Source organism: Sceloporus occidentalis, unplaced genomic scaffold, assembly GCF_023333645.1.
Source record: "Sceloporus occidentalis isolate IW3139 unplaced genomic scaffold, rSceOcc1.0.p SCAF_83, whole genome shotgun sequence".
Taxonomy (NCBI): Eukaryota; Metazoa; Chordata; class Lepidosauria; order Squamata; family Phrynosomatidae; genus Sceloporus; species Sceloporus occidentalis.
The window spans coordinates 4,365,813-4,388,532 of NW_028317063.1; the positions used below are offsets into that span (position 1 = coordinate 4,365,813).

General features: G+C 37.2%; 1 protein-coding gene across 3 annotated transcripts in view; it reads left to right on the forward strand.

The window, feature by feature from the left end:
• Positions 1–22,720, forward strand: part of LOC149285206 (glycerol-3-phosphate dehydrogenase, mitochondrial) — a 44,266-nt gene that overhangs the window by 6,508 nt on the left and 15,038 nt on the right. For all 3 annotated transcript variants that reach the window (XM_089495741.1, XM_089495740.1, XM_089495742.1), the window contains 6 exons: positions 783–907; positions 3,732–3,829; positions 4,560–4,723; positions 17,624–17,788; positions 18,847–18,991; positions 19,206–19,399. In XM_089495741.1, the coding sequence (XP_089351867.1) occupies positions 783–907; positions 3,732–3,829; positions 4,560–4,723; positions 17,624–17,788; positions 18,847–18,991; positions 19,206–19,399 (891 nt within the window). The remainder of the gene's footprint in view (positions 1–782; positions 908–3,731; positions 3,830–4,559; positions 4,724–17,623; positions 17,789–18,846; positions 18,992–19,205; positions 19,400–22,720) is intronic.

The window sequence follows — 22,720 nt, forward strand, 5'->3', positions numbered from 1 at the left end:
ACAGGCAAATCGAAGCATGCATTCTTTAGTTATCTAAGTTAGAAAATAAGACTACTATTTCTTTTCCTCCTCTCTCTGACTGCCTCTGGAGGTAGGAAGCATACGTATGCGTCCTGCACATGCGCTGAAGCACTCCCGTTGAAATCAGTAGCAGTAGTGACAGCTAGTCGCGGTGTTCAGCTAACATACATGGCTTCCTCTCCTACGTCGATTTCAGCAAAATTGGAATCAAAATGTCTTTAATAATTATTACTGTTATTATCTTCAGGATTAGGGAGTAACTTCCATTAATTTTCCCTTTTGATAACATATTTAGAATGGTGGTAATGTTAAAGGTTAAAACAAAAATACCTGTACTTGTTTTAGTTATTTTTTATTTTTTTTGGTAACAAACAACACATGCTAGAAACAACAGTTGTGAGCAAGAGAAAATACAAAACATTCCTGTTAAGAGCAGGCATTGATTTTGAAGTTCCTGTTGGCTGAAAGCCACATTGGTCAGACCATTGCCAGCAGTAAGCTGAGCCCATTAGCTGACATATATTGACAAGGGGTGAGAATTCTACTTCTATCAACTTCGTAAAGCTGTTTGTTTTCTTTTTTTGCTTTTGTTTCTCCAAAAAAGTAAGAGGCAAAAAAATTTCTAAAAAAAATTTACTTATTTTAAATCAATAATTCATAATTTGAATATAAAAAATGTTTTATGTATTGCATATTTCTTTTAACCTCTAAATCCGTGTTTCAATGACGTTGTAACAGTGCACGTGTTACTTTGTTTGTAGGACTGAAAACGGCCCTTGTTGAAAAAGATGATTTCTCCTCTGGCACCAGCAGCAGAAGCACAAAACTGATTCATGGTGGTGTTAGATACCTACAAAAAGCTATCATGAAGTTGGACATTGAACAGGTTTGTAGTGTAATTATTCATAAATATGCACACATATGGTTACTATTAAGATGAATGGCTTATGTTGCAGTATCAGGCAGAATGACCCATTGTGTGGTCATTGTCCTGCCATTGTTGCGGTGAAAAACAATGTTGGCTGTACTTGGCCATAACCCTTCTCTTACCCTTGATACACTTTTTAATATAGTCACTTGTCCATGAATATGGTATTGGCACCTTCTGTCGTGGCACAGCAGTTGACACCCCCTTGGAGACTAACATTGTATGAAATTAAAATAAAGCCCCAATATGCATTTTGGCATTATGTATATACACAGGGTGGATTTACTAAACCTTGAGTTTGCTGGGGAGTAGAACATTTCTGCTCGCTGACTTTACAATGCCTTATGAAGAGCCTTCTTCTGCAAAACAGTTAGCCCTGCATGGAATATAGCTAAATGTAAGCTTTTCAGAAACACTCCCCACATACATTATTCTTTATACAGGGCCAGCTCGGCCCTTCTTAACAGGAGAAACTCTTTGCAGTCCGCCCTTCCTAATGTATGGTTGAGTCGGTAAGTTGGAATATTGAACTATATAAAGTCGCAGTTTAGTTGTCGGTACGTATAAAATTGTGACGGTTTTTACAGGAAGAGCCGTCACACATTTTCAGCGTGATACCGCCAACTGATTTTATAAATAAGGAACACTGTTCCTGCTTTCTATAAAGACCTGCCCTGCAACACACTGTTACATTTGTTCTTTGTAATAAGATAACAATAAATCGAGGAGACAATTGGCAGGGATTTAATTTGGGTTTTCATCCTGAACAAATGCTTTGATCATGGCTTTCAGTTCAAATTGAAACTAAGTACAGTTACCAGTAACGGTTACACATGTCCAGAAATATGAAGATCATAAAAAGAGAACTATGTTTTAGAAACTATAAATTACCTACTTGCAGCTTTTTTATGGTTTTGGTGACTTTCCTCTAATTCCTTTCAGTTAAGTAAAACCACAGGCTTGTGACTAATCCAGATGTTTATCTGTCGCATAGTGTCATAAACCAAGAGTGGGTCAGTGGGTTCATAGTGGGTTCTGGTCTAGAATTGGGTGACACACAACTTATCATATCCTCCGTACTCTGACGACCACTTAACGGCGTGACCAGCTTGTATTTATTTTATTCATTTAAAAAAACAAAACAAAAAAATTTCCACCCTTACCTTACGATTTCCAGTCCCCTGACTCGCATAGTGTGCTCTGAGAAACTACGTGCTGATCTCCAATATTAAGTCTCAGAGACATGTCATGAGGAGGGGTGCAGTTAATGGCATAAGTACATAATATAATTTACGCAATTATAAAGTAAAATTAAGTTGGCAAGAAGTCTCGTATTATCACGGGGCAATATTATTTCATATTTACTTTTATATTCATGTCTGCTACTGTTATGTGTTTTTTTTTTTTTAAATAATAGAAAAATATCTATTACAGTGTAGGTTTGATTACAATTTGGATATTTGCCCTTTTAAAAAAATTTATATAATTGATTTAATGTAATTCTTACATAATATGGAGGCTCAGCCATGTGGGTGCAAGTATATCATTGAAGATAGGCTGACCTTAAGTTGGCTCCATTGGGAAAAAAATTGAAAAATCCTGTACCCCGTCAAACTGGGATAATATTTGTTTAAAGGTGTTCACATTTTTTTATTTTTTTTTTTTGGGAAGTGTGATAAACTAACATTGGCTCTTATAATTGATGGTCTATAAATGTTATTTTCTCTAAAGTAATATTTAGATTTTTTTTTTAAGGATCCAGCCTGTTTATTGTAGATATTTTTTTCTTCTTCTGGAAATTCTACCCCTATGTGGCTTCTTAAATCCTTTGACATATCTCAGTGGTTCTGTCATGTTCCCTGTCTCTGTTCTCCCCCACGCTGTATACATAAAGTCAGGGCTTTCTGTCTTTTGTGAATCTATTTTATGATGGATATGGACTAAAAGATTGAACATCAGTTCAAATATGAATTTGAATACAAAATTCTATTTTTCAGTGTGATGAACAGGGTGAAAGTCTTTAGGTGTGAGACACAACAGCACATTTAACGTCCTTTAGTCTTAAATCTTTTTTTTAATTGTAGGTAATTGTATTATTGACAAGACAAATTGTCTGATGTTGCAACTCGCCATTTAGCTTGCTGTATCTGCATGCTAGCCAAAGGCTGTGTGTTTTATGAATCACTTTAACTTGGATAGCAGTGTTTTTCCAGCAGAGCTGATGGCCAGAACTGACTCACAAGACCCGCAGCTTTGTATTATCTATGATGCTTATAAGTACTTACTCCTTTTGACACAGTGACAAATGTTCCTATTCCCCGAGAGATTAACAGCTGTTATGGGGGAGTCTGGGACAGTGGTTTTTTTTTTTTTTTTTTTATTCATGTTTTACTTTGCTTTCATCCCAGTTTGTGTGACACTGCAACTCTCTGCCCAGGAAGTGCTCAAAATCATAAGTGTAACAGAAAAAATATTCCCCAATGCATAAAAAATGTGTTTTCATTACAGATTGCAGCTGATATTCATATATTTAAGTGTCTGACAAAACTAGAATTGACAGACTAAGACAAACTGATACATTAGGTAAAGCGGGCCTGGCTCGAAACATAAGGTATGAAGAAAGGGAGAGGTAGTGCTGTAGATTGTATATTGTTATAGTGGGAAAAACATGCTTATTGAGTGGGTGTGTATTCAAAGCACCTATATCTCTGATGTCATTTGGAGTCGCATACAGTATGGAAATCTGATACTACCCCATTGACTAAATGTCTTCTTTCTACAGTACAGAATGGTTAAAGAAGCTCTACACGAGCGCGCCAATCTCCTTGAGATTGCTCCACATTTATCTGCTCCTTTACCCATAATGCTGCCAGTTTACAAGTAAGACTTTTTTTTTTTTTTTAATATTCTTGTTTCTGCATATCAACAAATTATTTGGAGGCATCTAATATCAAGGTGTTTGTGTTAAGTTCTTCCTAATGTCTGGTTTCTCCCTTCTGACAACCCATGATGGGGTCACTAAACACCTTATTCTTATTGCCAAAAGAGATGAATATCATAGCATTGCCACACTAAGCATGCTGATTTAGGGCCAACTCGTACTGTATTGTTCACCGTATTGTTAAGGTGGAAGAATGAACATTTTCATGGTAACCCAAGTGGCTTGTTCATAAGGATAGCTGAATTGGTAAGAAAGGCTAATACATTGATTGGTTCACGTGCACGATGGTATATGATGAAAACGGGGTTAGAAAGAAGTGTTCATGATTCCCCTTTTTCATGTGCCTAATTATGTACTATTTCTTCAAAGACGGCTATGGCTTTAGTTTAGTACCATGTTTATGTATTGTCCAACATTTAGTATAAATATATTAAAATAGAGAAAATTTAAAATTGCATGATAATTACCCTACAGGTAGTTAAGGTGACAAAAATACCCAAAATGGATAATTAATAAAAAGTATATGCATCTGAGATACATTCCTTCCTATTGGTTTTCATATATAAATAGGTTAGGATTATATATGAGTAGGTTAGGATTATGTCATTGGGTGCAGTCAAGGTGGCATCATCATTTTGGCAAATTTTATTATTATGTTTTATTTTGTAGATGGTGGCAGTTGCCTTACTATTGGGTTGGAATTAAGGCTTATGATCTTGTAGCCGGAAGTCAGTGCCTGAAAAGCAGCTACGTCCTGAGCAAATCCAAAGCATTGGAACTCTTCCCAATGCTGCAGAAAGACAAGCTTGTGGGAGCTATTGTCTACTATGACGGTAAATCCTATGTTTGTACGTCTTTTTATGTTAACCATGCAAACAAGTCATCTAAAATGTGTATTTATGCATAATTTAAAAAAAAGGGGTATCTTCAATTTAGGCAAAACCTAGCTACGAAATCCAGTTTCTGACTTCTGTGCATGGAATCGTATTTTGTATGTGTGGAGCTCAGTAGGGATTTTTTTAGCTGACTGAGTCAGATCTCCATGGATACATTGTTTCTTCTGCCAGAGAGGGAATTCTCAATGTTTAGAAGTTTAGTGGAGCAAAAACAATGCCTGTCTGCTGAATGTGAGCATAACTCAACCCAAAAGCATATGATTAGAGGTGTGTGTATATATTAGAACTGTGCAAAAAAGGCAGGTGTGAAAAAATGCTGTAAAGTAACAATGCTTTAAAAAATAGACTCATTAATAATTTATTTTATCATTTAAAAATTTAAAATCTAAATTTGGTATGACCACCCTTTTACTTCAAAACAGCATAACATCTTCTGGGTACACTGGTGCACAGTTTTTTAAGGAACTAGGCAGGTAGGTTGTTCTAAACATATCGGACACTAAACAGTTCTTCTGCAGATGTAGGCAGCCTCAGTTGCTTTTTTGCCTTCATGTAGTCCCGGACTGACTCGATAATGTTGCGATCACGGCTCTGTGAGGGTCTTACCATCATTCCCAGGACTCTTTTTGTTCTTCTTTACGCTGAAGATCCTTCTTAATTACTTAGGCTGTATGTTTGAGGTCATTATGCAGCAGAATAAACCTGGGGCCGATCAGATGCCTCCCTATGGTATTGCATGATGTAGAAGTATCTGCCTGTACATCTCATCATTGAACAGATCATTAATTCTTATAAAATTCTCAACTCCGTTTGCAGAAATGCATCCCCAAACTTGCAAGGAACATCCACCATGCTTCACTGTTGCCTTCAAACACTCATTTTATTATGGTTTTCCAGCCCTTCTGGGAACAAAATGCCTTCTGCTACAGCCAGATATTTACAATTTTGACTTGTATGTCTTTTGGGTAATACTGGATGGTACACACTGAGTGTGTTTTATGGCTGGAATTGCCACCCAAGGCTGAATGTTCCAACCCCCCTTGTTGTAACACAATAATTGCACTTCCTTATTATGTGAAATCAGCTTAGGGTACCATGCTTTCTGTGTGTAATATATTTTCAGGATTTGACTACGTTCGATTCACTTGGCTATATCGTACGTGAAACGGACCTCTTTTTTCTGTTGTGCTTAAAGCTATGATCCACTGTTTCTCATGCTCTTAAAGCAGTATCCTTGAAGATAACCGATGACCACATTAAAATCTCCTTAGAACAGATGGATAGATCCTTCATTTTACCATGAAAATTGTTCAATGTTTCATAAATAAGTTTATCTAACCCCTCCCTCACTAGCCTTTCTCTGGGATCGGTCAAGGAGCAGACGTTACGGAAGAAAATCTGTACTGAGAAAATAAGAATAACAAGCCATTGTATCCTGAGAGTTTGAGATTAGCACACAAATGCAGGAAGAAGGGTTCTGTACAGGGAACACGTCACGATGAAATATGAAAAGAAACCCCCTTAAATATGTGGCTGTCTAGGGTTATAGATGCTTTTCTATGTAATTTTCACAACACATAGTAACCTACGTAGGTACCATTTGCACATTTTCTTGGACATGAAATGTCTGCAATACTTCAGGTAAAGCCAACTGAAGTCTTTGATAATTTACGATCAAAGAACACTTTTATAAGAAGCTCCAGCATTATCTACTTACCTACTTTACTTTTGTACTATGTCATGTCAACTCATATACCAAATAGCTACCAACAAGCGCCAACAAGGTCCTTCTTCATACTAATGTCACACTTGCTCCTGGAAGTGGAAAAGGGCACATAGACATTGCCACTCTTGTCCCATGGTAGTTACAGCCATAAGTATACTGGATAAAGACCAATGTGTGCTTCTCCGCTGTTCTAATTCGTGATACTAAGGTACCTTGCTCTCACATATTGCTATGATTAAAAAAACTGAATACATGCTGTACATTAGGTTAGGTAATGTGCGTGTTGACCAGAGTCTCGAAGGGACATAACAGTAGAACCTGGTGCTTTGGAATGGAATCTTTACTGTGCCTAAACTCCCACTAAGTCGACACGTTTTTGAAGGTGTGGAAATGATGGTGTTATTTCCAACACCATTAACTAGTGTTAATTTACTTTTTCCCAATGTAGTAGTACTTTTTCCTTCGTAGTATTTTTAGGTCCAGTCTCACTTAATGTACATAAAAACAGATGCATATTTTAGTTGAAGGTTAGCCTTGAGATGAAGAATTGTAGTTTTTTGCAATATCTTTTATATTGTTATCCACGATCCTGTAGACCTTGAGTGATGTTGCCCTATCACTATAGCACCACCTAGCGAGAGAACAGGACAATAACCCAAAAATAAATTTGCTTTCATTTACACTGCGTATCTGTGTTATGCCATTTTAAAATAAATGTCATCTTTATTGCTAACTTAACTTAAGAGGATGCTACATTACCAAAATATATTCGTCTATATATCTCACATGCTTCCCCTAGCATCATTAAAAACTCGGAGTATGAGTATGAGAACAGGTGACCATTCAAAATTTGCCCACTTAGGGGCATTACTGACTGGGGGCTTACCTTAACACCAGCTTTTAAAAGTCCTCTATTCTCAGTTGAGCTTGTCTCTCATATATATTTCACGATAAATAAACCGTAACTCAGTTTAAATGCTTGAGTGCATTGAATAAATATATATAATATGCATTTACATTCATCAGTGTTTACACTTGCCATATCTCTTGCAAGCTGCATGTAAGAACAATGTTCAAAACAAAAGTAATTGCATGTCAGTGTCACCTCCTTAAAATTCAAATACGAACTGGATAGAGGAACGCTTATACGCATGTAGGTTCTGTCAAATTTCTCTTAATTGCTTGAGGTTCTGTAAAAAGAATAGGTGTATTGGAAGTTTTTTTTATGTGTAATGATGCTAACAAGATTTTAGCTAGAAATCCTTTAGCAATAAGAATTTTTATTTTTATATTCAGATAATACTTGTATTATCTAATATATAGCTATTACCCTAAATAAATTTTTTTTTTTCTAAGGTAAAAACTTGGGTAGATAATTTTGGTTAATTATACTGTGAGTGTCCATAGTGTCATTTGCAATTTTGGTGTTGCAGAACATAGCGTTTTCTAAAAATCAGTCAATTAATCATTAAACCAAGTCAACTCATAACCTGGTCCCAAAACTAATCAGTCAGGAGGACCAATTTGCTAAATGAAGAATAAAATCCAGGCTTTGGTGAATTCCATAAGGGCAGCAGGACACGCAAACATGCACTGTATGCGTTTATCATAAGTATCAGTTTAATCCTAGATAAATTCCTATAAATACGCTAATATGAGGTTAGACATCGGTATCTCTTTTGCTCGTCATATCGACTAAAATGTTACCTGTATTCAGAAGTAAGCACCCTGTTTAAAGGGACACTCCAGCCATCATGTGCACTTTAATGCATATAATAGTGTCTTTTAACTTTACATGATCTCACCTGGGTGAGTCTAGGTTAGTGGCGCCTGGGTGCAGTATTTCTTAGGTATCCCCTGTAAATAACATACACACATACTACCACTTCTCTCCTCTCCCTATCCCAGGGGCCACAAACCCTAGGCTTACCTCCTCATCATACTCTGACACACACTTAACAGCATCCGCTCACACTGCATGCTTTCACCATACACTCACTCTAACATTATACACTGATACTTACATATGCATACTCACCCTCACTCTCACCTTCTCCTCCCCCCTTCCACTCCCTCTCTAACCTTTCTCTAAATTTTCTCTACCTCTAACCTCTTTTACTATTCTCCTTGCCTTCTCTTCCCCTCCCCCTCTCCTATCTACAGTACAGCTCTCCAGCACCCTCTCCCTCTTACCTTGTGCAAGGAGCTTTTCAGCTTTAAAGCATCTTGCTACCGCTACTACTACTTGGTCACCCTGCTTGCAACTCTGTTCCCAGAACACCTGAAGATCCCCCCCCATATGCATTGCCCACCCAGTCATTTCCGTGCAGGAGATGTGTTTGGCTACACAAATCTCATGGCACGTGATGTTCTTACCGCCAGTCAGCTCCAACACTGGCTCTTCGAATGTCTGACAAGAACACCGGTGCACGTAAGCGGAAAGTGCTCTTATGGATTTCAGTGGGAGCGAGTGCATGCCACTCATTGACTGCTAAGGTTATTTTTATTTTTTTTAATAAGATGTTAAACTTCTCATAAAGTACTTTTCCTCACCAAAGAATAATGCATATTAAACTGTCCCTGTAAAGGAAATTTTTGGATATTCAGCAATACTAGAAACGATGTTCTAAATGCTGCATTTAGTTCATTTCAAACACATTTATAGGAATATATGCACACACACACTTTTATAGTGGTGAACATATGTGGACGGTCCTGGTATACAAACACAGATATGAACACGTCGGTTTTTATATCATCCACACTCAAGTATATGTGAGCATTAGAGAGAGTCATTTCTCTTTTAGGGCTAACATGAACTAATAATGCAATTAAAATCCAAGGTTGATAATTATACCCTAGCATTGTGAAATGAGCATAGTCTTTATATAGCCAGAGAACACAGCGCAGCATGAATGGTGTAAGTACCAGCGCTACCAATTCCCAGACTAGTCCAGGGGCTATCCTCGCTCCGTCGTAGCATCTGGAATCTAAAGCATATGTTGAATGTTAGCCTGGGTGCACACAATGTGTCCTATTTATTTAAGGCTTGTTTTGAAGGCACAAGTTACAAGTTTGTTTCTTAGGGGTACATGTCAGACCTGATTTAGCATTGACTGAAATTCGGATACTCAAGAACAGCAAAAAGGCAACATTTGGGGGGCGGAACGTGGCTGCTATCTGAGCAGTGATCTGTCACTTTGGTTTATGTAGCTCTAGGATATCTAAGAAGGAGGCATGGTAAAGATTTCAATAAATTAGAATATGTTTTGATTAAAAAAAACCAAAAACCTATACACTGCTTTCAGCAGTAGTTGTGCGAAATCTACTGAAATGTTTATTCTAACACAGAATGCAAAATGTGCTGGTTTAAAGGAAATAAAATACACAACTTTTTATATTATTTAATATAATATATATTTATATATTTTTGGTATTTCTGAAATTTTATTTAGAAGTCATAAAAATACAGTTGCTCAATATACTATTATATACCAATATTCTTGCCTAGATTTCCATAGTCATAGCTTTTGATATCAAATTATGTAAAAAGAAAAAAAGAATGAGAATGTTTATCTTCTTCAGACTAGCTTCAGCCTTTAAATATGTATGTTTGTTTCACTAAGTATGTGTATATGTGTCTATAGTATAAAATATACGATGTACACTCATCACATCTTGTCAAAATGTTTATTCACGAATACGTTGCATAGGACTTTATGACCTGAAACATATGGGAAGTCTGCTGTATGCCATATCGGATGTATGTGTAATATTCTACCTTGATTTTTGCTATGTAACAGGGTCTATTCATCATAAGGGGTTTATCTTATATGAGAGAATTAAGACATCATTCTTTGTTATCCTTTAAGGTTAATTCATCAAAATGTCTGAAATTTATCAATGTTTTATGAGGAAAGCCCACTGAATAGCATATGAAGAAGTCATTTTACTCTAAAGTGAGATAAATAAGAATAAGAAGCTTTTGATAAATTGACCCCAAAGTATAATACAGTTTTGTGCTTATCGGTAAAAATATGTTATGGTGTAAAAACATGTTTCTGGCAGGAAGGAAGACTAACTATTGAATTTAATGGTGACGCATTTACGTCCCAAGCAACATATATATATATATATATATATATATATATATATATATATATATATATATATTATATATGACATTTTACGTAATGCATGCAAATGGTGAAATATTCTATGTTTTGATCCCGAGATGTTGCAGACCTAATGCTTAGAAATGTATATTCTCTTTAAAATTTATTGTGGATGGCCAATTTTCTATATATCTGCTCAGCATGGGAATGGAACAATTTCACAATTAAATTATTATTATATCTCAAGTATAATACTCAGATTTGTCCGCCCTTTTCAAGGACAATAAGAGATTTCATATTATATATCTGTAGAAAATTAACACAACTGGAATTTTTGTTTTAATGCACATTATAGCCGAGATTTCGATACTAAGTATTATCTATTGTTTCAGTTGTTTTCTATTTTGTGCGTGATTAAGAAAAAAAAAAAGTGAATTTTTCTGAAAATAAAGAAAAATATTTTTAGATTTCCACCAGTCAATATTCCATCAGATTCATTCAGCTCTGTGCTGTGCAATGAAGCGCAGATTGGTCCTCTAACCTAATAAATCATTTACTAATTAAAAAAAAAAAAAAATACTTTTCCAATGTTCCCATCTGTTATCACTCCTGTTCTTACTTTTTTTCAGTGAAAATACATATATTTAAGATCGTTATTTAAAAAATGTTACAAGTGTTCTGCATATCTCAGTTGTAATAGTGGAAGGAAGAAATGTCTCTCTAGGGTGTCATGCTACGATTTACAGGGATGATGAGTGCTTTGGATATGGTAGTTGACTCTACTCAATGTCTGAAGGCAGGAGGATAGTTGTGTTGCTCTTTCATACATAATACGTGTAGAGCTGGACCTAATCACTGCCACGTACAAACCGAATATAATTATGGGTATGATGGATTTCATGTGGGCACTGTCCTTGCGATTGCATTATGTCTAACGAGCACCTGGTATGACATCATATCCCAGTGTTCTGCCTCGGAAAGATGTACATACTCATGTGGAAGCTGCTATTTAGGTAGGCTAAACTCAGACCTCCTTAGTGTAAATTGGCTGGGATTAGAGATCCCCCTTGTAATTTACCCATTGTGCAACAGCGTCTCGGGGAGCCTAATTGCCCAATAGGATGACCAGTCTCTGGCTTTGTGGCAGAGGGTCTGCGTCCTAGTTAGCCTAGGTCTTTTTACTACTCTTAGAAATGTATTCCTTCCTTGCTGTCTAGCACATGCACTTGATGAAATGCAATACACCGAAACATTATATAATGTTTATTACATAATATTATATAATACATCTAAAAACTTTGCTGGTAGTAACTGTGCCATCATTCTAATACATAAAGCTAAAAAGAACTTTCCTCTTACCTTAAGCCCCCTCTATTTATCATGAATAGGTGATGTTAGGCTTTAGTTTGAGCAAAAAGGAAATGTGTACCCTGCCGTTTATATTCTTGTTTACTATGTTATTGTCAGATTTGTTGTTTCTACATTATGTTTACGTTTATTATAGACCTAACTAAATAACGCTTCCCTTCAAATACTTTAATCATTTAAGAGCCTTTAGTAAGTCCTCAGGTGAACAAGTATTTCACAAGTTTGTGTTAAAAAAAAAAATAAAATCTGGATATTTTAGTTTGATCATATACCTACTACACACCTATATATGATACATTAGTAGGAACCGCTAGCGTGTGATTAACAGGTTAACATTCTTGATAATTTTTAAACCATTTGGAAGGAATCTGTGTAGGGTGGGGAGAAGCACATAGGCGTATGACATCACAACAGCATGTGGGCACCACGGGGCAAATGTCGCACCATCGGAAATCTATTGGAGTCAGCTGCTGAGTAATGACGGCAAAGGTGTTCTTCACGGTAGGGGTGGGGCCGTTTAAGTTCCTTGAAGGAGAAAAATAGATTCCTTGTCAAATAATTTATGAAAATGGGGAAGGTGTCATGTTACCAGCCGCCTTCATGGTGCAGTTGCAACCTTTACGTATACATATGAATAACATTAGAGGAATAAAGGCAGTGGGAGCAGGAGTTCTGTTATCAAGCAAGTACCAACTAGTACCAGGTTCTTGAAACAATATCATTTTTAATCAGTCGAGCATGGCTAATATACATTGTTTCTTATCAGGTACCATTAACCTTTTGAAAAATGAGCAGCTACTAAAAGCACCGCCTTACCGATGTACTCCACATAGTAGCTGTACCATGGGTCAGGACACAAAGTATTTGCAACAATAATCACAAGAAATCATATACACCAGCATTTTAAAGTTTGGGTTCACTTTTTAATGAAAAGCAAATTAGTCCATTAAAATAACATGAGAAGGATCAGAAATCCAGCACAGATGGAGTTAATGTTGTAAATGACTACTGTAGCTGAAAACGGCAGATTTTTTTTTATGGAATATCTTCATGGCGTACAGGGGCCCTTTATAACTCCCATCACTCTGATATATCTGTTAATGTATATTAGTAGTTTTTTAACCTTAAAACTCATACCAGTATGTGCAAAATAGTCAAAATATTTGATTAGCGCAAAATATTGCAATTTACACATGGGAACTTCCCAAGGTAGCTTACACAGAGCTCTCCTTATCTTTATGGAGTGGCTTTGTGAAGAGGGGGAGGTTATTGTTGTGTGGGTGGTGCTATGCACAGACAGCCTTTAGTCTACAGGAACTGGGTGGGGAGCAGGGGGAAAGTGGGCGGACAGTAGGTGTGGCCAAATGCCACCCCCTGCCCAGAGGAAGAAAAAAGTCACCCAGAGACCTGGCAAAACAAGACATTGCCTGGAGACTCCAGGTAGACCCCGGGAGTTCCCAGGCAGAGATGTAACTTTATTTGTTTCATTGGTGGAACAGCCTTCCATCAGAAAGGCTAGAGGTCAATATAGAACAAAAATTTATTCATGTATGCCTTTGTGTTATCTTGGACATAAAACTAGGACCAAATATTGATGTAGCAGGGAAATGGGTGAACTGGATGGGTGATTATGTATGCGAGTGAGGGTCAGCAACTTTTTATACTGGAACTGAGATGGAGATTCTCATTACAATACAGAAACAGAGATGGGGACAGTTAGCATTAGCAACTTGTGCTGCTGCATTTCAAGGAACACAACTTTCATTAAACACATCATTTGGACTCATGTCTACAATGTCTATCACGAATAAGTGGAGAATCATGTCTGAGATTCCGCAATAAAATATTCGTAGCCACTAGAATATATATATATATATATATATAATTTATTGTTCAATTCATGTATTCCAGATCAAAATTCTAAGCAATCCCAAGAGGTGGGTACAAATTGAAATGACTGTCGTGATATTTATTTTCTGAAAAGAAACAAAAAAAGGATCCTATTGGAGAAATGCATTAGATATGGTCATGGCAAATGAGAAAGAATTGCGAGATGGTGAGAGGACACGGTGGAATTTTAAAATCACGAGTGTTTAACCCATTTCAGTGAGCATTTTGCAGCCCTTAGACTCCGGCTGCAAATGGTCAAAGATCTAAACAAACAGATGATTCCATAAAAATAAATTGTTTTGTCATTGCCCTGGTGGTGGACAAACAGTCAAATCGAGTAAAGTCGGAGGGGAAAAAACAGTTTAATATGTGGTTCCCTTGGGGTAATTGTAGTTCATAGTCCTGCTCTCACCCCACATCCTCTGCCATAATCTCTGAATCCTGGAGGTAAAAAAAGCAGTGGAGTGAAGAAAATTCTGCAGCAAGACATAATGATACAAAATGACAGGAACAATAATGACAATGAATTTCATGTCTCCAAGTCATAAGCCAGGGATGCCTGACTGGGCTGACTTACACAATTAAATTGTTACAGGTACGGCAGGAGATTCGATTATCATCTGCAAGCTTTTTGCAAGAATGGGGTGCCACAGACCTGCTGTGAGCGCACAAGAATGATTTTGTTATAAACATATGTTAAAACCCTTAAGTGTACCTTTAATTTTTCATGTAGCAGATGTCATATTAACACAAGGCTTGGGTAGGGGAAATGAATCCTTTGCCAAGGTTTGGTATAATTGTGTCCCCCCCACTCCAAATACACTTGCACGTGATAAGTTTGTAACAGTCTTGTAATCATGCCATGATCTAATTAGTGAATGTGCTCTCATTTATGAAGGCAAACTACCTAATGGGACTATATTTTAAAAAAACCTTTTGATATCCTGTATAAATGTATGCACTGCCTATACCGATGTCAAATAAGTGTTAATTTTTTTTAAAACCTATTTTCTTTACTAAGTGCTATTATTTAAAAATGCCATTCTTTTAATTGTTTTCAGAGTCCATTAATACAAACAGGTTTGGTTAACAAAAAGGCTGCCTCTGTAGGGATTCCTTGGGTTATGGTTGCACTTTGGCCAACTTGGTGAATTTTATGTAAAAGACCTAAAAAACAGTAGAACTGTAAAATGAGATTCAGGTGTTTTTTAGAAAGCAGGTGTCGTAGGTCCCGTGCATTGCTAACTCCCAAAGAAATGTTGCAGTGTTGCATGATTTAGCCCAAGTGGATGCAAAATATAAATTAATAATGCAGCATAATTTTAATGTGACTAAAACTTTGATACATGGTGCTGTGGGAACCATCCTTATGAGTTTATTTAACATGTTCATACTTTATCCAGAAGATTTACGGGAGGTGGAGGAGCAGTCTCGTTCGATTGTGTGCTGGCTAAGCCAGGCACATCTTTTTAAATTTTTTTGTTGGGATCCCCTGTATTAGTAATACTTGGATGCCCTCTGGACATGAATCTGCCGCTGGAACAACATGGTGAGGGACTAGTAACTTTTGTGTAGACACCCAACACACACACTATCTCTCTCTTTCTCTTTTTCTCTTTTTCTCTGTCGAACACATGAGCTTATTCATCATGGGCATGTGCAGTAGGGGGCAGGGCCACCCTATTCTGCCTTTGTCCCTCACCCATGAGATGGGGATAATAGTTTGACAGACTAGTTCCAGAAAGAAAGGCTGGGTCCATGTTAGACAGTAGAACAGAGTGATTAAATAACTTTTCTAATAAAGTCACAAATATGGAATAAAAATAATACTGGGAGTATAGTTTAATGCAAGCTTTCGGTACTCTTGGGTCCCTTCTTCAGGTATAGTTAAGCTACCTTTACTCCAGTTCACAAATGAATCAGTGATTCAGGCACAGAGAAATTGACCTAATGTACCTTTGTACAGTGATATTAACACATATGTTCCCCCAAGGGCATGGGAAGCTGTCACCCAGCCAACAATAACGCTAATATATTTATATGAAATTGGGTCTTGGATCCCATCTGCTCGCCCTGCATGGTGATGGTAAAGTTGGTGAGATGAAATGGTTTTCTGAATAAATCCCCAACATTTTATGCCATTCAATTCATGGGTGAACAAGATTCATATAAACTGCCTGTTCTTTTTTGGGAACTCGGGTTGAGCCTTCTCAGTTAGAATAGGACTCAATGAATAGAACACAACAAACCAATGCAATGCACTGCAGTCTGATACTCATAGGGTTAAACACATCAAATCAGGGATGGATTTAGAAATTGATGCCAATTTAATAACCAGAAGCTGCACTCATTAGTTTTTCCCATAGAGATAGTGATGTGGAGTCGCACATTAATTTGAATCATTTTGTTTTGTTTTGGAGACAAGATTCAACACCCCATAAGCCCAAAAACCATTTAACCCAATACTTTGTAAATCAAGCTTGATTCATTTCGACCCGCTGTATTACCGGCCTCTGGCTAGCTAGATGTAATGGGTGCTGTACTCCAAATTGCCATAAACCCATGCAAAGGCCTTTGTGACATGAATAATTCACACATCTCAAATACTGTTTGAATTAGTTTTCCAGTTTTTCATAAGTGTAAAGAAAAATTACATAATCCTGGTAAATAGAGAGAAATCAGTTCTCGTTATTGATTTAGCCTCGCCACGACAGGGCAGTTAAGGGAGTGGACGTCTGACCCACTAAAACATTGATCCGTTCTGTGCCCTTTTGCCATAGACAGATTACATCTCTACCGGTTTACAGCAGGGCAGACACATCTTAAGTTAGGTGTTTTACATAATCAATTTGTAACAAGCATTTTATGTGCCGGGCGCATAAATCCTGCACCAACATCTGTTCTAGCTTTTTATCTGCGCAATCTGTGATAAGATCTGGTGCTAGAACCACGAACATTTATGCCCACCGCAGTACTGGGTACCGAAAGGGTTAAGACCACCATTCAAGTAATCAGAGATTAATTATTCCAGGCACATAGAGCGCCGGTCTCAGAATCGCGGAGTAATTTCTCTAAGCCAGGTCTTAACAGGAAATAATAAATGGGGAAAATCTCTCGTGAATCTTGTGTTTAAAAAGATTAATCACACTTTACATTCATTGTACTTTATAAACACGGTTTAGATGCAGGGTGATAAATGTTTGATGTAAACACTGCCTTTGAAAGTAAAAGCTTGCGTGCACCTATCTCCTTTATATAAGTTACAAATGCTAAAACAAATGAATAATTATTACCGACTTTACTGTACGTGCCATCAAGAGTTGTTATTGTTGCATCTTTAACTGGAGCTTTACATTTATTAAAGTGATTTATATTGTGCGTTTATTAATTTGCTTTTAAATATGTGTGTGGCTCTACCACTGATCAATTGGTCAACAAAAAGCTATGCTTTTTTCCCCCCCAATGTTGCTATGTATTTATTATGAAACCAAGCCTGTCTTCTTAAATAGGCCAATATGGTGAAGATACATTTGTCAGCGTTGATGTGTAGCAGGTTAAATCTCTGATCTGGAAGAGACAATGTATCTTTAAATAATTCTTGTAAGATCTAGCCAGTCATCATGTATATTCAGTGTGACAGGGAGAGATGAGACTGATCGCTTGTGACACACTTCCATACCACAAGTCAGTGGCTTGAGGTGACTCATGTCCTTCCTGTGATTCTGTCCTCTGCTGCAGGACAACACAATGATGCACGAATGAACCTTGCCATCGCACTCACTGCTGCCAGGTACGGCGCTGCCACAGCCAATTATACTGAAGTGGTGCGCTTGCTGAAGAAGACGGATTCGGAAAGCGGCCAGGAACGCGTCTGTGGCGCACGGTGCAGGGACGTTCTAACAGGTATGCGACTTGTAGCCTGTCGTATGTTCCTAGTTCTAATTTTTTTTTTTATAACTAGTAATTCTTTTGGCGCTTTAGATGACCTCTAGGATCCTTACAGGTGAAGACATCTCATCAGCCCTTTGTAAAGGCATCCTCTATTTATTTGTGCAAAAAAAAAAAAAGCAAGCGGTGATCTGAGTTTTTAGTTTTATTGACAATGAGCTAATTGTCTGCAAAAATATGAAGTCAGGATGGAAGACGTGTGTGTGTGTGTGTATGTATATATGTGTGTATATATATATATATATATATATATATATATATATATATATACACAGTTATATAGGAGGGATGATACTCTTTTCTTTGTACATTCTTTATTTCTTACTAATAAAACTTATTCTAAATAAAACTTTTTAAGCACCTCTGAAACAAAATGTTCCATAAAATCTGCGGAATGGTGTGAACATTTTTTTTTCTATCTAAAAGAACTGGTTTCAAATCCTCATCTGGCTCAATGGTTAAAAGCATTGAGAATAGCTTCATACATGATGGTGTCCGCTGACTCTTTGTTATGCCTTATGTAGGCCACAAATTGAACACTTGCTAGGCCACATTAGTGAGAAGGGAGACATACAGAACCACAACTAGGGGAGGTAGAACCTTACATTGGGACAGGATAGACAAGATAACCCCACCTCTCGTTTTATCCAATTCGGCATACTATTCGATAGTGTAAGTAAGCTGGTTGAGAAGATCAACTGGCCCATTGAGTGATGAGTGAGACTGCCATCTCCCCAGACCAGCCACCCTATGCCACCCTATGTACTTTTAAGAAATGGCTGAAAGCTGTGATGATGAAAATGATGATTTAAATTCTTGCAAGTTTCAGTAATTTATTAGCTATGCTGATACTGGATGGAAAGGGTAATTAATTGTTATGCATCAAAAAATTGTTCCCGTCCGATAAAAATGCATGACATTTATTACACAAGTGAGCTTGCAAATATAATAAATATTTGGATGAACACAAGCAGGAGGAAAAAAAATGATTTCACGGCATTGCTACTTTACAGGACAAGAATTTGGTGTCCGAGCAAAATGCGTGATCAACGCCACCGGGCCTTTCACTGATTCAATACGCAAAATGGATAAACAAGAAGTCTCCAATATTTGCCAACCGAGTGCCGGCGTGCATATTGTGATGCCTGGATATTACAGGTAATGTTCTTAAGGTCATTGTAGATTATCAACTCGTTCTATCCGTAGCTTGCTTGATAGGTGAATTTGTATTTTTTAAAAAAAATAGTCCAATTTGTAACGTCTTAAAGGGTTCTAACAACTTTTCAATGTATATTTTAAAAATATACATGCTTTAATGAATTGGTATCACATTCAATAAAATTTTAAATCAAGCTTTAACATCACCTTTTAGCCCTGATAACATGGGACTGCTTGATCCAGCCACCAGCGACGGGCGAGTGATTTTCTTTCTACCATGGGAGAAGATGACCATCGCAGGAACTACTGACACCCCAACAGAGGTCACCCACCACCCTATTCCAACAGAAGAAGACATCAATTTCATTCTAACAGAAGTCAAAAACTACCTTAGCAACGACGTAGAAGGTAAACAGATTGTTTTCTTTACTGGAATATATTTAAAGAGCCCAAAAATGTAAGAAAAAGAAGGATATTGGTGATGTTTTCTGAATTACTGATCTTCTGTCAACACATCATTTTTTTTTTTTTTTTGAAGAGTCTGTAGATCTTAGGTGTAGGAAGCACTGAAACACATGCAGACATTATGGAATGTGTCATTGCTTGTATTACTCCCAAGATATCTGGGGGACCTCTAATTATTTTATTCTTGTGTTGATAAAGTAGACACCAGCAGCAAGGGTCGCCTTCCAAGGAAATAATATCTGCACATTAAGCCTATAGTTCATAAAAGTTTTCATCTACATCTTTTGCTAGCACATTGTATAAACCAATTCATCCAGCAATACAGTGTCATCTTTAATTATTTTTTTGGGGGGGCGAACATTTCAATAACAAGATATTTTTATGGTGTTGCTTAGAAAAAATCCATTAAACACATTTTTTAGACAATTCTTAATTTCAAGCAGAAAGATGTCAGGCATAGCTTGCAAATCAAGGTAGCCGTCAAGAACCCCATTTCTTGATGGCGACCAGACGTGTGTTGCTAATTCATTGCAAGGCTGCAAACAATTTGGATATTACAAGCACTTACTGGATGCCAATGTAAGTAATAAGTAACATACCATTTCTTATGGATCGCTCAGTGGGAAGCGTGCAATTATTCAATGTTTCATAAGATGACAGCAATATGTCATTTTATCTGCATCTTTTAAGATGACAGTAATTTTTCATTATTTCTATTTTTAGCAAAAAAAATACCTTTTTACTGTTGTGCATAATGCACCCCCGTGGTGGTCAAATTTAACAGAAGAACAGCAAGATTTTATATAGACAATTACACAATCGCAATGCAAATGCTCATGTCCTAAGTTACAGATGACATTCCAATTTGGAATTTCTATACTTTTTTTTTTTTATACTCTTCTCACTGTCCGTTGTCTGACTTGCACTTTCAGTTCAAAATTCACAGCAGAAAAGGAAACTTTCCAATGGTTTAAATACAGTAAGGAAAAGTGATTGAAAAAGTTGAAAAGCATGTAACTCTACCCTGCAATGTATTTGCCCCCTGGCCTGACCCAGGACAGTGACCCTAGGTCCGCTTCCTCCGTCCTTACGAGCACCAGTATATGACATTGTGTCTTACAGCACCTTTTTTTTTACTGTATCCTATGGTTCTCTCCCTTGTAACCAGCCCATTAAGCAGCAGCCCAAAAGTTGCAGACCAACTGCCGGCCCTGTGCCACCCGCCCTAGGCCAGCTTGCTGGCTATATCCCATTGTACAGCGCCGCAGAATATGATGGCGCTATATAATAAAATAAATAATACCCATGTGCTGTTGCAAGAACCTTGGTTAACAACTTGAGAATAAATTACTAGATGAAATCGTGGGGATTCCCATCTTTACGCAGCAAACATCATTCTTCTGTGCATTCCTAACTACAGAGGTTTATGCAGATCCACCGCCATGTACTAACCAGATTCCACTTATATATCCTCTATCAAACTTCAAATAAGGAAGTCACTGTGTATCGGCCTCAGATGAAACCCATTCATTTCAGGGGATTCTTTATTATTTATTGAGCCAACTGATCTCTGGACCTCTGAAAAAAGTGGACCCCTAAACAAGGCTTCACAGTATTTATGAGGATGTAGAAAATTGCCTTGTGTGGTTTAATTCCTCACTTGTTCAGAAAGGCATTAAGCATACGCCGTATAATAGATTCTTTCACGGATAATCGTTTAAGTGGATAACAGAGTGGATAATCCCATACTCTCGATCACGGAGCATCGGCAGGCTGTACGCTTTATCCCTCACTGACTAGTGAAAGCGTGGGCTGTACCTTTATATCCAAACACATATTAATCTCTTGTTCACGTTATTACGCTGGTGCAGGTCCTCCGTCACTGTTTTCCGAACAGTGGGAATTCTAAATAATGAAAACATCAACAAAATTGTCCCTGGTACTCGTCCTAATTCTTCCTACTGCTTTTACTGTAAAAACAACATATAGGGTGTAGTGACTTTTTATGTGGAAAAAGGCTGTATTAACTGAAACACCAGGCTAATTGATTGTAACGTGTTAGCGGAATTCCAGTTCAGCCTATTCTCTTAATGCAGAGGTACCAAGTCCACTGAATTAGGGCTCTTGCTCATTACAATACATCCTATTTATGAAGCATCAGCAGATTTCATAGCGCTATCCTCAACATTCCACAGGCATAGGGTCCCTGTTTTCTTCCTGATCTCCCATGTGCTATATGGCTTTATGCACAAACCCCCTTTTCTCTTCACTTCTTTCCCCTTCCTCTTTTCTCTTTTGCCTCCTTTCTCTCTTCTCTTTTCTCTCGCCTCTTCTTTCTTTTTCCTCTTGCCTCTTCTTTCTTTTTCCTCTTCTCTTCTTTCTCTTGTATATTCTCTTTCTGCCTCCTCCTTTATCTTTTCTTCTATCCTAACTTTTACTTTGCTGTCACTTCTCCTATATCTCATCTTTTTTTCACCTGTCTTTCTGTTCTTCTGTGTTGCTTCTTTCCTTTCTCCGGAATAAAATACTAAAAACATTTTTATTTTCACTGATAAATCTATACCCCCGGCTGCAGCCTCTCAATGACTATTCAGGAAATGGCTCATCAAAAGATGGCAACCCTAATGAGGACTCGGGTTGAAAACTTGTTGGGACTGGAGAGCAAAGTCTTAGTTACCGTTTTATAGTTAATAAAGTGCTCAGCAGGGTCCAAGCTGTTGGGGCGTTCTATTGAGTTTTGCCAACTGCTTGTTGATGATGAACATGGTTGTGTATGATTATATTTGTAAGTTCTTTTAAGTAAAACTGTTGACTGAGGTGGTAACAGTTTTATTAAATGTCTCCCTTATATTATTATTCTTTATAATGGAGAGGGAAATAGATTTATTTTATATGAATGTTATTTTGCTATGAGCCAAATGTTTCTTTAAGAGCAGAAAGAAGCATGTAAAACCCTTTGTAAAAAATTTAAAGATTTAGTTTTGCTTTAATGAGTGTTTAAGAAATACTCTATCACACCTCACTCTTGTAAGCATTACGTTAATTTCATTATTTTTCTAGAGAAATGGAGATTCAATGTTTTGTAGCAAATCCATATGGATGCTAATTAGAGATCAGCCTACTGGCCTAAATTACTTGCCAGGGTCGTAAATCGTCTGCTAAAACGGTAAAGTCACTCACTAGGCACGTGTAAAAATAATTGGGATTTGTCAAGGGATATTTGCATACATTGTAAGATAAAAATAACAATTATTTTATACAACG